General features: G+C 30.9%; 1 protein-coding gene across 5 annotated transcripts in view; it reads left to right on the forward strand.

The window, feature by feature from the left end:
* Drep2 (DNA fragmentation factor-related protein 2) overlaps positions 1-11661 on the forward strand; it is a 125930-nt gene extending 114269 nt beyond the window's left edge. For 3 of the 5 annotated variants that reach the window (XM_067284006.1, XM_067284007.1, XM_067284010.1), the window contains one exon: positions 7589-11661. In XM_067284006.1, the coding sequence (XP_067140107.1) occupies positions 7589-8520 (932 nt within the window). In that variant the 3' untranslated portion in view covers positions 8521-11661. The remainder of the gene's footprint in view (positions 1-7588) is intronic. The other 2 variants (XM_067284008.1, XM_067284009.1) reach the window with 2 other exon arrangements.
* Positions 11662-15362: the final 3701 nt, after the last annotated feature.

The following is a 15362-nucleotide window of genomic DNA, read 5'->3' on the forward strand; positions in this document are numbered from 1 at the left end:
TTTTTATGGATAACCTGTAGGTTTTAAAAATCTGTTTGAAAATAAGTGTGGATTATGCACTGATGCGGATTATCTTCCAGTTTTAACTCAAAATTACAAATTCATCAAAGCGTTTTTTTTTTTTTTTCGTTTAAAGTCACCAAGACCATTTTCAGAAAACTTAGAAAATCCTTTACATGATGCAGACATTGATTAGTCACTATAGTTTTCCCAAAACCACCAAAGAAACATTTATGCCTGCCTTGACTTTAGTTTTCTCCCATTTGTTTTCTGTGCATTAATCCACTTTTATTATTATTATTGTGTTTGTGTGTTGATGTATCTGTTCAGTAACTTGTTTGTGGAATAAGATTGTTGTGTATAATTGTTCTTTTCTGATCAACAACCCTTTACTCTGTAATAATGTGGTATGGATATTTTTATTTGTTAGGTGGTGTCTGTATGCCGTCATGTCTGTTCCCAGTTTTGTAATGGTCTATTGATGCATAAGGATAGCATGCTAGTAACGGATGCATGTTAGTGCATATGGGTGATGAATTTGTTTATTTCATACTGTCGGTTTAATTGCTTTATGTTGCAGTATAATATAATCCTATAAGGTTATTGTATATCCAGATTTGGTTCAGACAATTCTGGAATTGTGGCAACCGTTCAATACTTGTTTACGTTTCCATCTTTGACTGGTTCTAACTAATGCAAATTAACAGTAGAGATGTAAACATATAACTTTCTGTTTATGTCTTACAGGTTTTTTCTTAGAGAGACTTTTATGGCAAATATTTGGTGGTGATGCTGAAATAAATTATTTCTTCTGATTCTCTCAAGTTTCCACTTAGGGATCGCAGACTTTATTGTATATATTTTTATCTACATGCTCTGTTATATAAAAATAAATATAATAATACATCATATATATATTTTTTACTGATGACTTTTGACAAAACAAACTAATGGAAGAAAGAAATGGTTCACTAATTCTGATCGTCTAATGTATCTCAAGATTCCAGCTATAAAACTTTGTTTGAGATATGAGAAGAGAGAGCATTGTAATAAATACTAAGAAAACAACTGTTATAATTCTAAGCAGAAACATAGTCAATAGCTACCAAAGCATTGCCTAACAAGCATTTCACACACAAGTAAGTCTAATTATCTAAAAATACTGAATTCCTTTCTGACAGATATCTTGGAATGAGCAGATTTGGCTTGTTTTTTCTGAAATTTATGTTATCAGGGATGAATCAAAAACTGGGTGGGCTTCTGGTGGTCGTGATTTCTGGACTTATGAAAGAAGTTATAATAATAACGACAGTTTTCCAGTGGCACCTCTACCAATGAATGTTTGAACTAATAACAATACAGCCACTCCTCGCTTAACAATTAGGTGACACTGACTTTCATTCTTACGACTAGATCATTAAGCAAATTGGTCATCAGACAAGGAGTTTAATCATTTTTTATGTATTCTAGATAAATTAAAGTTCAGATTAATATTTTAGTCATTGAATCCTTCAAATGGGATGCACCTACAGTACAAATTTATAAACAAAATATGTAGTTTTGGAGATTGCAAATGCTTCTTGTAGCAAATACTGACCAACTGCAGAAACTAGATTAAGATTAATTAAGAAATGCGATTCCACACACCGGAAAGCTGGTTGTAAGTCCAAGCAGTCATTAAACGAGGAGTGGCTATATGCTTTGGAGGCCGTTAGAATGAGCCTGTAGTAATAATGTAGGTCTTTACTGTTGGTATTGATGTAGCACTGTGTTGTATGCAAGTAAGCAAGAAAAGGATGGAGAGAAAGATAAGTCAGATAGGCAGACAATATGTGATCAAAGAAGTAAAAACTGTATGTCATGTTGTTGACAAGAGAGAAAAAGAGGCAGCAACCAACGAGGAAACAATAGTGTCTTTACATTCTAAATTAATTAATTTTATTATTATTATTATTAATCATCATAACCTTAACCATCATAAACATCATTATATAAATGTTTGCCCATGTGTTAAAATGTCCCTGCATTTTATCATGTCTATAAAATTAGAGATTGAAAAATTATTATTCATTTTTGTTTTTGCTGCTTTTGCATTAGAGATTATCATAAATTCAGCTTAATTTTTGCTTTTTTAGGTTATTTTCATCTACATTTGATCATTTTTAATCAAATAACGTGAATATCTAAATAACTGAAGTACAGATAAATAGAATTTCACTGTACATCAGTCATAAAAATTCCATTTATACTTTTGTCATAGCAAATATATTTTGATATTTGTTTTTAATTACATATTTTGTAGCCATGTCGTAATTATAACTACATATCCGACCTACCAAAGCATTCATTTTATCACTAATAAATTGTGTTTTTGATTAATTTTACGAATAATTTTTATATATATTTATACACATTGTTTTAAATTTAAGAAACTATTTTGAGTTATAGTTGTCGTTAATCTTAATTAATGCTTATCAATAGGTAAATATATAATTACGTTGCAAACAGTAAAAATGTCTTTATTCTATGATATTTTTACATACAGTCTGTGGGTTTTTGTATTAATATAAAAAAAAATTTCATATTTAAAAATTTGTTGCAGTGTGTTTCTTGTAGTTATGATAAATACAACAATGACAATGTTAACAATAAGTTTTTATCATAATAATTTTTAACGTTTTAATTACAGTTACTATAATATATTTGCTTTAATTATTATATATTATGATTTCATTTAACTGATGGATTAAAAATCAAATTTCATTATTTTTAAGATTTTCTAAGCGCACAAATTATTTTTAGGTCTATTTGGAAATCTGTTAGGTTTTTTTATAAAAAGTGATAAAATAATATAAATAATGATTTGTATTATTGTAATAACACTTTTTATACAGTGGTGATATTCGAAATATTTAACAAGGGGTTCGCTAACAGAAAAGTCTCTCAAAATACAATATCTTTTTTATTTCGCTGTCGATAGTCCGACACGTGTTCCGCAGCCATCTTGTATTTTCTCGCGCACGTGGGATTGTGGAATCTCTCTTATGACTGGATCTAGTTTCAAGAACTCTCTTGAGTCGATCGCAATTTACCTCGTTTTGGTTGAGATTGAAACGGTCGAGGGTGGTCACACCAAGGCATAGTCCCCGACCTCGGTCACAATCTAGGTTGAAATGCTCGGTGCGAACGGAGTATAAGGCTCTAGTTTGGTAGTGTTACAGAGTATAATACGTATATTTTAATATATTTTTTAAAAGAAACAAAACCACTGAGAAATGTTACGTGTGTTTAACAAGGTTCGGAAAACTTTGAAAATTTTAACAACAGGTTCGGCCGAACCTGTGCAAACCCGCTGAATATCACCACTGCTTTTATAACATTAAATTAAAGGTTAGTCTTGAACTTGCATGAAATAGTACAGTGGAACCTCGCTTAACAAGCATAATTCGTTCCAGAGTCGTACTCATAATTCGAAACACTTGTTAAGCGAAACAATTTTTCCCATAGAAATTAATGTAAAATACAATAATGCGTTCCACGCCGAAAAAATGCTCAAATGTTTTATGTATAACGTTTATTCAAAAAAATTGTACGATAAACACTGTTAAGAAGTGTGAATCATCATCATCATTTCTTCTAGCACGGAATGAACCATCCTGGAATGAGAATTTGATTTGCAGAAACAAAAAAAAAATCACAGTTAATATGTTTGATAAACACTCCAAACGTTATGCCAAATTCTTGGGTTATGTAAAGACTATAATTAAATATTAGAAATTTATTGATTTGACTAGAGATAGGCAGTTATGTTTCCATCTTGTATTAAATTTAATAATTATAAATAGTTCATTTGTAATTCAGACGTTTCTAAAATTTAATTTGGAATCGGTCATTAAATTTAATGATTCAAGAATTCGGCATATCGTTTGGCATGTTTGTTATATAACGGGCTATGGTTGTTGATGTTTATAAGTAATGTGTGTGAACAGAAGTTTGGAAAAATGGGTGATCACAAGCGACACTAAGATGCTAGCAGAACAAGTGCTAAACACAGACTGATGAAGCATGCCACATGTGCACAATTTGGACTTCCCCTCTCCTCGTCACTCATTTTGCAAAAGATCGCTCAATATGCGAGGCAAATTTTTACAATTTGTTTTGCTTGTTATGCAAAATACTTGTGTGAGGTGCTCGTTAAGCGAGGTTCCACTGTATAACACTACCAATCAGATCTGTAACATAATTCATTATCATTAGTCTTTTTACTATTTCTTGCAAATTCTACTTTTATTTGATTACCCTATATATACAGAGGGATCGTCGTAGTTGAATTTAACAAATCAACCATTAAATTTAATTAAAAACTTTAAAAAAGTGAAAAGCTTTATTATATGGCATATATATAAAAATTTGGCATGATATTCAAATGAAAAAAACTTTTCAAAAAACGATTTCATTGATTTAGAACAGGGTATCAGTTTCAAAAATTTTTAGAAAGCTTTATATTACCCTATATTATATTACAGAAAGTTGCCGACTTCCTTTGTTAATATAATTTACAGTAGTTTGAAAAAATAAAATCTGAAAACAATCGATAAAAATTATAATCACACGATAACATCTATCCAATATCAGTGCAGAAAGAGTATTAACTTTATTAATTAATTATATTTATATCGTAATATGCCCGATATTTTCCATAATTGTGAAGTATGATTTGAAAAATCTCACTTTTATCAATGTTTAGGAGTTTCATATTCCTTAACTGTGTTGCAATAGGTGAATCAAGTTGATAATTTTTTTGTATAAAGATTACCAAAAATTTTAGAACTTGTTAATAGTGCGGTTGAGGCTGAAGTTTTAAACGTGAAAATGCGGACGTTCGGCACCACTTTCCTGTAAGCCTAGAAGTTTGACAATGGCATTTGGAATGTCGAGCATGATTCCACTGACTTTCCAAACACCATTGTCAAACTTATAGGCTTACAGGAAAGCGGCACTGAACGTCCGACGTACACGTTTTTGCGTTTAAAACTTCGGCCTCAACCTTGCTAATAACGGTGAATGTTTTCCACTAGAGAAAAAGTTCAACATGTTAAAATGTGATCACAGTTTTCAAAACGGAAAAGTTCATCAGAAAGGACATCACTGCCAACATAATATTTGGCTTTCTGCCTTTTGTCAGCAATTTTCTCTCTTTATAAACTGCCATATTTTTGTGTGTATGACCCATAGATTATCAATGATTGAAATGCATCTTGAATGGAGTGTGGGTTATGCAATGGGATGGGCTACATGCCAATTTTAACTTTGCTTATGAACTCATTAAAGAGCTTTTCTTTTATCTAAAGCCACTAAGAATAATGTCGAAAATACCTGTTTAAAAGCTTACATGTGTACGGTACATTAAAAATTCATAAAGGTGCAAAGTAAGTAAACATTTTCTATAATTTAATCATCTCTTTTAACAATATTTTTATCGAATAAATTATCAATTTTTAATTTTGTAAAGATCAATTTTGTAAACTAAAAGTGTATTGTTTTATAAATGTTTAAAAGGAAGAAAAGCAATTTGTTTTTATTATTTCTTCTAATTTAATTCACTTTAATTAATATAAGACAAATTTCTACATTATGCAATTTAAAAAATGAAGCGAATAAACCATAATTTTAACGAGTCATCTTTAGTTTTGATTTTGTTAGTGTAAAAGTAAGAGCAGAAAGTAAAACTGTTACATGTAAACGAAATGAAACATTGCACAGTTAAAACTAGGGCTTTCATTTTAAGTATGTGTAATTGTTTTAAGTTGCCAAAATTCACTTTATAGTAATGAAATGAGCAATGAGTTCATAATTAGCTTATTAGGATTACAATTATTGTGTCATATGTCTTACCATCAAAGTTCTCCGAGATGATGTCAATACATAAATACGGGATAATTATTGGAAATTTATCTACTTTTAAGATAAGAATTGAAGTAGGAGTATCTAACATCATCAATAAAAGCATTGAGTGAAGTGAAGATCCTCAATTGTAATCCGGTGAAGATCTTTACGATAAGCCGTCTCGAGTTAGTCCTTACGACCCGAGAATGCTCTTACATTGGTTCGTAGGAAGGTACACCTTCACACTCAGTCCAGTGAATATTTACAGTTTATTTACAAAACAAATATTTACAGGATGTACAAGTTTGACAACATTACACACACGATGCAACAAAGGTATGGCGTCTCACGTAACGTCTTGTCCTTTGGGGACGATCAGACTCTGGGGAAACTCCGGTCGGCTTGTGGAGTTGGCTCAACCGAGTGGCCGTCCTGTCTCTACACTAACCCTTCTCAGAGGAATTCCTAAGAGGAGATCACCCTCTCTACACCTCACGGGCTTCCCAAGTGTCAGAGACTACCACGTATCTGGTCTCTCACCCTTCTCCCTGTCTTCTCGTCACTCTTACTATTTAAGGAGTTCTCCAATGACAGCGTACGACCAATCCGAGTTCTTCTTTTCCCCGGGAGCTTTCAAAAATGTCCGCCTCCTCCCGACGAACCACCTTACCGTCACGTCCATTCCATGTTTACAATTTCCTAGCCGACAAACATGTGGCAACCACATTGACACGTACACCCTTTGTCTTCCCGACTGTTTACAGGCACAACGCTGGGTGGGACCAATTACCAAGGTCGTGTCGCTTTTAGACCTGTTTCGCTAAAAGCGGACCTTTACAAGTGAATACAAAGAAAAATAATAAGAGAGAACTAAAGATAAGGTAAACACACAGTAAAACTTTACATTCTCACAATGCCAAATATATTATACAGAAGAAATTGTACTATCTTTTGGCATTAGATTTATTTGTTTGATGAATTAGATATATACAAGTATTAATCAAACAAATAAATCTAACACCAAAAGACAGTACAATTTCTTATGTAAAACATACAGTATATGTGTATTTTGTAGTTTTTGGAAAAAATTGCAATGGCAGAAGAATACATCTGTAGTGCATAAAGAATTTTTTGTGTTTTATGTTACTTTGTCTTGCAGACTCAACAATTAGCTTCTTATAATTGCAATTTAAAATTGGCATGTGAAAGAGAATGCGGGTTATGTTTCCATTCAAAATTGTCTTTTAAACGTCAATAACTTATGGGTTATCTGCACAAAGTATGGTATTTTGTTGTTTGATGTCTTTAAAAACTTAATTATGATGATAGTAAAATTTGAAAAAAAGTAATAATTATTATTATACAAATTTAAATGCATTTAGCTCCTTTCTAAAATATAAATTTTATTTTCAAACCCTTAGTTGCATTATTACAATACTTCATTATAATTTAATTTAATTTTGTAGAAACTGTTTCAAAACGCATTTAAAAAATAATTTTTCTTTGTTCTAATGAAATCATAATAATAGTGAAAACTATTCATTTGCTTAAAAAATTTGTGAAGAATAATGAAATTTGATTCTATTTTAATTGTGAATTTTAAAAAATTGATTGATTAAGAAAAGTAATATAATATCATAAATATATTTTTATAAATATGTCATAGTTTTCAAAATTAATTAAATTGATGATTTCTCTTTAGCAATCACAGCCATTCCACGCATTGTCTGTGATGCCATTAATAGTATGGAATTGATCGATAAACAACCCTCCTGGAAAATAATGGATAATAAAGGCAGAGTCACGGTAGTATTACACTGGGACCAGCGAGACATCCGCAGGCCATCTGAAGGGAGAGGACGTCCAGGAGGTAGACCAGAAGCTGTATGGAGGGTTGAAGTTGTTTCCCAAGAAGTACAGACTACTGCTGACCAAACCACTGCCAGTCTAACCAGCACATCTGTCCCTAGAACACCTCGTGCCAAACTGACCTTGGAAGGTTTAGGACCCAGGCCTCCTTCTCGTATGCTGCCAAAAGCTGTAGAAGAAGCTAGGGAAGAAGAGGAAAAAGAAGTAAGTCCTGAACATGATCATTCCCTCTGTGACTTCCATTGCTCCGCACTACATGAAAAGGGTGCTCAAATCCAGGTAAATAAGTCCGTTGCTACCTCGCCCATTCAGGAAGTTCCAGAAGGGGGAGCTGCTGCACCTGCCACTGCCGTTGCTGCTGGACCCAGCGGTATCAGCACTCAGAAGAAGGGATCGGCCAAAGGGCATGTCCGCTTCATGGATGTTACCCAAGAGTCCAAGATACCTCCAGCTCAAGACGAGAGTGAATCCGACACAGAGAACACCGCTAACGAAGAAGAACAGCTTTCCGAGAGGTACCTGCTACTTGTTGATCAGCTCTCGTTAGAACAAAATCGCCATTTAAGCATCAAGGACATTGGTGTCATCCTAGAGCGTCTCAATTCAAAGATTGTGGATGTTGATCGTCTAGAACGCGAAAGAGAGAGTACCGACGTACACAATTGGACAATCAAGGCTACGATCCGTGGTGAAGTTTTGCGAGAAATTGGTGTAATTTACAATGGACAGTATTATGGAATAATGGAACATCCAGGGTATTTTTGATGTGTGGTCTTTGAAAGTAGATCAAAATTCTATTGTTTGCATTGGCTATTGCATTTGTCCCTGATATTCCCTAAATGCAGGGAAGTTGAAATTTGCAAAATATAAAGAGAATAGTAATTGGGGATTTATTTATTTAACTTTTATTTTGAAGAATACCACATGAAATCAAAACCGTACCTGAGAATGGAGATTTGTGAATTACTGCTCAAATTTCAAACTGTTACTATCATGAATAATTTGTAATAATTTTTTTTTATACCAAAGGTAGGAACATGCCTTTCGTTTTGATTCTAGAATTGGATTATTACTACGCAGTTTACAAAAAGTATTCCTAGATATCATAAAACACAAGATCTTCTTTTTCTAATCATCCCCAGTTTCTCGGTGACAGAATTAACATTTGTAGCTTTTCAGTGACAGATGTGTTGGATTAACCACACATGGGTTAGAGATAGGTGTCAGGGACTTTTATTGCCCATTGAGCCATGCTCCTGTATCATAACTTCAAACACTGCCATGACAAACAGTCTTTTGGTGCAGTATGTTTATCCTCTTTATTCTGAGGCAAAATATGCCAGAAAAGTGATTATAGCTTTGCTGAGAAGTTTTTAAAAATGAGAAAATATTTAAAAAGAAAACGGTGCACAAGATAGGATTCTCAAACTTTCATAATCTTCATCTCCTAGAAAGACAGGGTTATTCCCTCTGTTGCTGTACATATTTTGTACATAGCACTGGTTTCCATCATGCACTGTAGATTTTAGTGCTGTGCCAATTCTGAGAGACTTACCGAAACTGCAGAATTTTTGCAGCTTGAGGCCGGTCATGGAGTCTTCCCATGCCTTGTACAAAAATATTTGAAAGGATGGGTTGAATCTCCTAAACTCAGGTTGGGTAGATTCCATCCTTGTGGGAAGACAGTTATGTGCACATGCCAATATAATTGTGGTTTGCCTTTTCAATATTGTTGCTACCAAGTTGGAATTTGAGTGTAAAAATAAAACAAAAAATTTATCTGTTATTATTGGAGGTAGGTATACTTTGTCTATGCAGTAATGCAACTGAAGTTATAATTCTCAGTGCGTGTGGAAAATTATTCCTTTATATATTTACTTTTCATCTGCTTTTTAGAATTTTATATGTATAGTTTTGCACCTAAAGTATAGGTAAAACACTATGTCCTTCTGAATGTTTGCTCTTAAAAATTGTGATTTGTCTCGAGTTGTTTTGCGGTATCTTTTCCATAGGGAGACAGTGCCAGTTCTAATTGTGTTTCGATGGTTGCCAACTCAGGTAGCTAGCTGCCTTTATATTATTCCTGTTGTCTTGGGCCAATGGCAGAAAACAAATATTCAAATTAAAAAAAAATTGGAAAAAACTATTTATCTGACTGCCAGTTCTGCACTTTTCTTCCCACACGCATGAAACCTTGTGATTTTATATACTCTATGTAACTGTTTTTGAACAGATATGTATATTATTTGTGTTTAATTGGTAGAGTCTTCAATTTGGCATGTGGCATAAATTCTTGGAAAATGTGAAATGCAAGATGCTTGCACTTAATTGTCCCTTCTTGTATATATATATAAATATATATATACATACAGTAAATGAAGAAAAAAATATATACAGTATAAATGTGTCAGTGTGTGTGTGTGTATGTGTATATATCTATATATTCATATATTGTTTTATACATATATACATATATGCACACACATACACACAATATATGTTTCTTTGCAGGCAAAGAACAATAACTGTAGATATAGTAGTATAGTATGTTTTAAATGTCAAGTTTGTTGTAGTTAATATTTTGGAACCAGTAAACTCCTACGTGTAACTCTTGAAATAAAGAGATGGTATGGTTGATGAATTATTAGAACCTTACTGTTGTCATTCATCAATGTGAGTTTTCTGGTGGCCTTGCTGATTTTTGCCTTAAATGGCCTATCGTTATTATTTGCAAAAGAAGAAAAGCCGATGTTTAAACAAAGGTACAATGTGTTTAAAATGTTTCATTCCAAATTATTTCAATGTATTTTAAATGAAAAAAAAAAAAACGACAATTTATGTGTTTTTGTCATATTGTTCAAATAGAAAGTTGTCATTCATTGCTAATTATAGCTTCTCTGTATGTATTAGCAAGCTGCTTCGGGTTGTTACAAAAGTTTAGATATTAAAGGAACAGGTTAAAGGAAAGTAATAAGTGTCGTGTCCGATGACACACCCTAAATGGCACTACGATGAAATTTTATGTGGATTTGTATAATAATAATAATGATGATAATAATAATAATAATAAATAATAAATAATAATAATATATGTATAAATATATATACATATATATACACGTAAAAAGATATAAATGTATATATATGTATATATACACGCATACATACATAAATTCATATACACACACATGCATATATAAGTATTTATTTAAATGGTTATTTTGTTAAATTTAAAATATAAGAAACATTTCGTTTTTTGTTATGTGCAAGTTTATGGTGATGACCACCACAGTGCCAAATGTTGTTTGTTCTGTTAAGTTGTTGATCTTAATGTTACTAAAGATTATGTTGAAAACATTAAGTTTTTACTTATTGTAGATTTATAATGACTGATGGGTCATCATATCTCTCCCTGTGATTGTCCTGTGAAGGTATTACAAAATAACTGGCCTTTACATTCCAATTACAAAACAAATGTGGAGTTATATAAGCAACATGTGTAGAGCTGCTCAACAAAAAAAAAAAAAAAAAAAAATTTGCCATCTTGTCGAACGATACAGAGGGCAATATTACAAATTATTCCAGTGATGATGTAATTGCTTTACAATCACTAGTTACTGGCAGATTTTAGCCAGTAGTTGATCATTTTGACTTCCATCATATATTTAATTTGCTTTCAGAAATCAAAATCTAATGTTTAATGTCAACTCTGTATGACCCCATTGTTTCAGATGTAGCCTGTTTTTATAGGCGCAGAGGTATAATCCATAGCCTCGTCAGTCTTTTTCACTTTTTACTAACAAAAGCTTTTAAAGATGAGATCTGTCCTGTAGTGTGTAATTGTACTGACAGTTAAAAAAAAAATAATAATAATAAAAAAAAATATATATATTTAATCACCTGTTATATATGGGCTTTGTTTTGAAAATGTGGTCAAAGTACTACAAATTAGAAATGAGAATATTTATTAAATAAATTAAACAAAAATGACCGATACTTAGACAGCAATGTTGTATTTATGCAACAATTAGAATCGTGTTATATGAATTGCCAAGATCATTTGTTGATACATTATTTCGAATTGTTACCCATTTTGAACGTATTATGTACGATCCATAGAGAACAGCATTACATGAAAAAAAAAAAAAAACATTACGAAGACTACTTGTATAGATTTTTTTTCCATTCCATTCCGTATAGCTGTCATATAGCATTATATAAAAACCCATAACTGTAATAATCCCACCATTCCATATTTTAATGAAACTATTATAGAAATTTGTTTCTGATGTTAATATTTTAATTATTTGCAAAATTTATATGTAGTTATTGAATTAGGAATGTACAGTCTATCCAAAAACAAAAAAAAAAAAAATGATTAAAAATTAAAATATAAAGAACCTTTAATTGTTGTTATAAGTAGTTGACTATATAAATACTTTATGTTAGAGTATTTAATTAATGTTCAATAAAAGTGACATTTTATTTTAAATATGTTTTTTAAATGACGACGACTCGATTAATTATTGTACTAGTGCACAGAACGGCGACAGCAATATTCCGATTTTAAACTCCGTTTCGGACAAAGTAAACTTTCCTTTTGATTTTCTATGGCGTTTGTATAGGATGGCTGAATTAAAGATTCATTGTAAATATTTACAAAATCTGAAGTTAAAAAGAATAGATATTACAAAAATATTTTTAAAATTGGTGAAGAAGAAATATATATATATATGCATATAATATATATGAACATGTTTACTTCCCTTGACTTTAGAGAACATAGTTTTTGACAATGAACTGTGGCTATTTTGTGCATTGGTACTGTATTTGTTCTTGTTTGTCAATTATTCGATTGACATGCAAAAAAAAAAAAAAGTTTTCTGTAGTATTTATTTAAGCAATAGTTTAAATGTAAGCGAATATACAAAGCTAGAAATGTAACTTTTAAAAACATATTCTGTTTATTATGTTATAGTTTGTCTAGTCAGTCATTTATTGTGATTTGGAATTATTGCAAATGCTTGTCTGCGCTCTACCGAATATCAAGTAATCTTTATGCAGTTATTCTTCCCACGTTAACAAAAGTATGATTTTTGAATTTAAAAAATAAATGTAGAAATGCATTTAAATGGTTTATCTTGTAATAATATCATATAATATAATAACGATGATACTTGTCTACGAATATTGTATAAAAATATAATGGTTCATTTGCTCATTTTTCCTGTACATATTGTATCGAAATTGAATTGTACCATTACATCGAAGAGCCGATTTATTTGTCCGAACCGTGTCTGTCGTGCGACTTACCGGAATCTGTTCCGATCCATTAGAAATTTTTAGTTTTATTTTGGAATATCTCCATGCTATATGGATGGAATTTTTAATGCACTCATACCTAATTTAAATGTTTATTTATGTCTTCCCAATATGAAATATCCAAATAGTGATAATTATAATTGGACTTTCACCGGATGAAAAAAAAAAAAAAAAACTTATTGACAGACTGGAATTTAATCATTTAAACAAAAAGTTACGAATTGTCAATAAAGTCCCAATGAAAGTAGAACTGACAAAAGCCTTGTGTATTTATGGATATTATTTTACACAATAGCAATTTAAAAAAACTTTGAAAATAATGATGATAAACATATATATATATAAAATATATATTAGTTAAGATATAATATAATATATATATATATATATAATGGGAAATTTCACTAATTCAAATGTCAATTGGGCTATTCTCGTAATCTGAATCGAATATTTTTAATACAATATTTAAAAATATGTTGCTGTTAGATTTATGAGATAATTCTTTGATTTTAAATAGATTCAGTTTTATAAATAAATTGAAATTCAATTTTCAAAGAAAAAAATTGTATTTCTTCTTAAATTACAATATTTATATTATAATAGTAATATGTATATGTTTGCACTATTTATTATTATATTAGATTAATTTTAATTAATTTATTCTTATCTTTTTAATATTCTGCAGATCAAAGAGTTTATAACTTCAAAATTTTAAATTTAATTCGATTGAATTTAAGTTAATGAAGTTTCGTTAAAAAAAAAGAAATTTAAAGGAGAAAAATTCAGTTAATGTAACCCTTGGTGCCAAGATGGCGGCTTGTCTCTGATTTCAGCAAGGAAACAATGGGACGCATGTTCTAACCGAACCTAACCTATTCTAATAAATTACCATAATTATTAGCAACCAAATTATTAGAATAGGTTAGGTTAGGTTAGAACGTGCGTCCCACTGTTTCCTTGCTGGAATCAGAGACGAGCCACCATCTTGGCACCAAGGGTTACATTAACCAAAAAGTCTAAAGTTATAATAGTAAATGTGAATAAATTAATACAATGTTTTCATTGGGAAAAATTATTCAATAATTTATAAACGTAGATTTAATGATGCAGAAACGTATGCTATCATCTTTAATTTACGATACAAATCAGTTTATTTTATTCCGACGTTTTAAAAGCTCCATCTTTAAAAAGATTATAGTAGAACTTAGAACAATGTTTAAAAAGTTTTGTAAAAAAAAAATAATTTTAATGAAACTTTATAAATCCAATTCAAAGCACTTTTCTCGTAGAAAAAACTTGTTAGATAATTCAAGCATTGGGCCTGGCCAAATCCGTAACGAGCTTGCTAAAAAAGCCTTCATAAGGCCACATTCACAACTGAAGATCAAGAGTTAGAGTTAGAAGCTAACTAATAAGCATTCGCTCTTGATCCTTGGTTGCGAATACGACCATTCGTGCCCACAGTATAGAGAGAGTGAAAAAAATAGTAGTTTTCTAGCCCAAAAAGCAATTAAGTTTTTACTCCAAGAAAAGCAGTTTGTATTGAACTTTCTTTGAGAAAATTCCTTAACGTCTATAAAAATTTGTGAACATTGTTCTGTTTTATTGAAATTTTTTTGCTAAAAAGAGTGTTCAATCCAAAAGATGGAGACTTTTAAACACTAAAGCATATATTTAAAATAAATTTATTAACATATACATTTTAAAGGCAACTATTTATTTTAAACAATTGATGATAAAATATTTTAATTGTAAATTTATGCAATATAATTTCACCGAAGAGGAATGTCAGCAAGTAACTAATACACGATGACATGATACAGCATTTGCCAATACTTCAAAATGAATGATTTCAACAAAAATATTTCCTGTTACAATCTCTTATTAATTTGCAAAATTTTAATATATTTTAAAAATATTAACTAACTAACTAATTTTTTGTTTAATAGAGATTTAAAATTTTTATTTATTTGTATTTATTTATTTTTTTATTTTGAATACATAACGCAAAGTCATTCACAACTTACGATAACCACCCCCAAGAAAAATAAAACAGAAAAGAAACTTCATTAAAAAATAATGGTTAATGTTACCTATGGTTCCAAGATGGCGGCTTGTCTCTGATTCCAGCAAATAGAAGAAGGGAAACAGTGGAGACGCACGTTCTAACCTAACCTAACCTATTCTAATAAATTACCATAATTATTACCAACAAAATTATTAGAATAGGTTAGGTTAGGTTAGAACGTGCGTCCCCACTCTTTCCTTGCTGGAATCAGACGAGC

This window comes from Centruroides vittatus, unplaced genomic scaffold (genome assembly GCF_030686945.1).
Source record: "Centruroides vittatus isolate TY-2023 unplaced genomic scaffold, ASM3068694v2 scaffold_1047, whole genome shotgun sequence".
NCBI classification, from domain to species: Eukaryota; Metazoa; Arthropoda; class Arachnida; order Scorpiones; family Buthidae; genus Centruroides; species Centruroides vittatus.